The 1,987-nt window shown below is 33.4% G+C and overlaps 1 protein-coding gene across 1 annotated transcript in view; it reads left to right on the top strand.

Moving 5' to 3' along the window:
• Nucleotides 1-1,987, top strand: part of GC (group-specific component (vitamin D binding protein)) — a 68,862-nt gene that overhangs the window by 35,979 nt on the left and 30,896 nt on the right. Inside the window, exons 5-6 of the mRNA XM_012659834.1 lie at nucleotides 576-705; nucleotides 1,170-1,267. Of these exons, the coding sequence (XP_012515288.1) occupies nucleotides 576-705; nucleotides 1,170-1,267 (228 nt within the window). The remainder of the gene's footprint in view (nucleotides 1-575; nucleotides 706-1,169; nucleotides 1,268-1,987) is intronic.

The raw sequence follows: 1,987 nt of genomic DNA, 5'->3' as shown, positions 1-1,987 counted from the left end.
AATATTTAGCATATAGATTGAAAGAGCGGGTTGAAATATCAATTAGCAACATCAGACAGAATTTAGACAGGACTGAAATTCTAATTTATATTTTTCTAAATATTCATTGTTTTTATAAGTGCATAGACAGCAGTGGGATAAGACATAATAGAAGAATTTACACAAACATTTTCACAGAAAATCCTTTTAAAGTACCCATTCGATGCTTAGAAATGGTCAATTGTATTATATTGAATAAAGAACAGTCCATATGCATCTGAAATAGATATGTTTATATATTACATAATATATATGAATATGTATTCCACACAGAGCTTTAATTCAGTATTAACTAGTCACAATAGCTTCAAAGCAAATATTATTAATAATAACCTGTATTTCAATAAAAATGCTATATAATCCAAACCCAGTTGATTTAGAGTTAGATTTGGCTAAATCTTTTCTTTTGAATTAAGATGCAGAAACCAGGTGCTCTGCCTTTGTGATAAGATATGTCACGTTTGAAAACATGAACACATGCATACATTTCTACACACACCTTAGAGAGTATCTTCTTCTTTTCTCCTTCCTGCCAGATACACATTTGAACTAAGCAGAAGGACTCACATTCCAGAAGTATTCCTCAGTAAAGTACTTGAGCCAACCCTGAAAAGCCTTGGCGAATGCTGCGATCTTGAAGATCCTACTGCCTGTTTAAAAGCTAAGGTATGATTTGCTAACTTTTTTTTTAATTAACCATGTAAACTGCTGCTCATGGGCCAAACCTAACACATTGTCTACTTTTGTATGGCCACAAACTAAGAATAGAAAAATGGTTTTACATTTTTAAACTGTTGGCGGAAAAAAATCAAAAGGAGATTAATATTTCATGGCATGTGAAAATTATATGAAATCCAAATTTCAGTGTTCATACATAAAGTTTCATTGGAACAGAACCATTCCCATGTTTTATGCATTGTTTATGACTGCATTTGTACAGAGTTGAGTAGTTGCAGCAGAGACCATATATGGCAAAGTCTAAATTATTTATCATCTGTCGTTATGCAGAAAATATGCCAGGTGTAGATAATACGCATACTGATACAATGCATTTAATTCTGATTTAATAGCCTTATGGGACAGTGTTTCAAGACAAATAATTTTGTTATGCAATTATTGTTTTCTTTCAGGGTCCTCTGCTGAAGAAGGAACTATCTTCTTTCATTGGCAAAGGACAAGAACTATGTGCAGATTATTCAGAAAACACATTCACTGAGTACAAGAAAAAGTAAGCAACTTGTTCCAATTGTATTCTCCAAATTTATAGATAATATTTGCTTAGTATTGTGATTTGAAAGCATTGTCAAAAACTTAAGGTGTGCTAAGTGAACAATAAAAGGAAGTACAATTAAAAGAGTTTTTAAAAGTATTTGGAATCTAGTATCTGTGTAAGAAGAAGCTGAGTTCTTTTATGGGGGAGGAAATGTCCTGTATATCAGGCGAGTGGCCAATTAGAACACAGTCACAAAATGGAAATTACAAAATTGATCTGCAGGGATCTGATTCAAAATGGCACAATTAGCACATAGTTTATCAGCATTCTTGCCCCAAAGTTATCTGTAGATATGGTTGTACGTAACTGAGGAACTACAAAACTGCTGAAAAACATAATCTAACTTCATGGCATATTGCCTGACAACAAGATCCAAACTTTCAACCAAGTGTAGTGTCAGTCATCACCGGTGTATATTCCCTATAAACCGGAAATACAAATGCTAGTTATCAATAATGTTGTGCAATAGTCATTTTTCTCAGTTAAGCGAAGGAGAAAGCATTTCTTTATAAACAGGCATTAACAGTCCAATAGTAGGCCGTAATAATGAAAGGAGTGGTACTGGGTTCTTGGTGAAAGTCTCCATTGAAAAGACCATTTCCTTCCCAACTTCATTTAGTAAATTTTTCAGAGCCATTTTAAATCATTGAACAACATGGGCCCCAAGTAAGGACA

This window comes from Propithecus coquereli, unplaced genomic scaffold, assembly GCF_000956105.1.
Source record: "Propithecus coquereli isolate 6110/MARCELLA unplaced genomic scaffold, Pcoq_1.0 Scaffold64, whole genome shotgun sequence".
In the NCBI taxonomy this organism is placed as follows: Eukaryota; Metazoa; Chordata; class Mammalia; order Primates; family Indriidae; genus Propithecus; species Propithecus coquereli.
The sequence above is the reverse complement of the archived record's forward strand: the minus strand, read 5'-3'. Positions and strand labels throughout refer to the sequence as shown.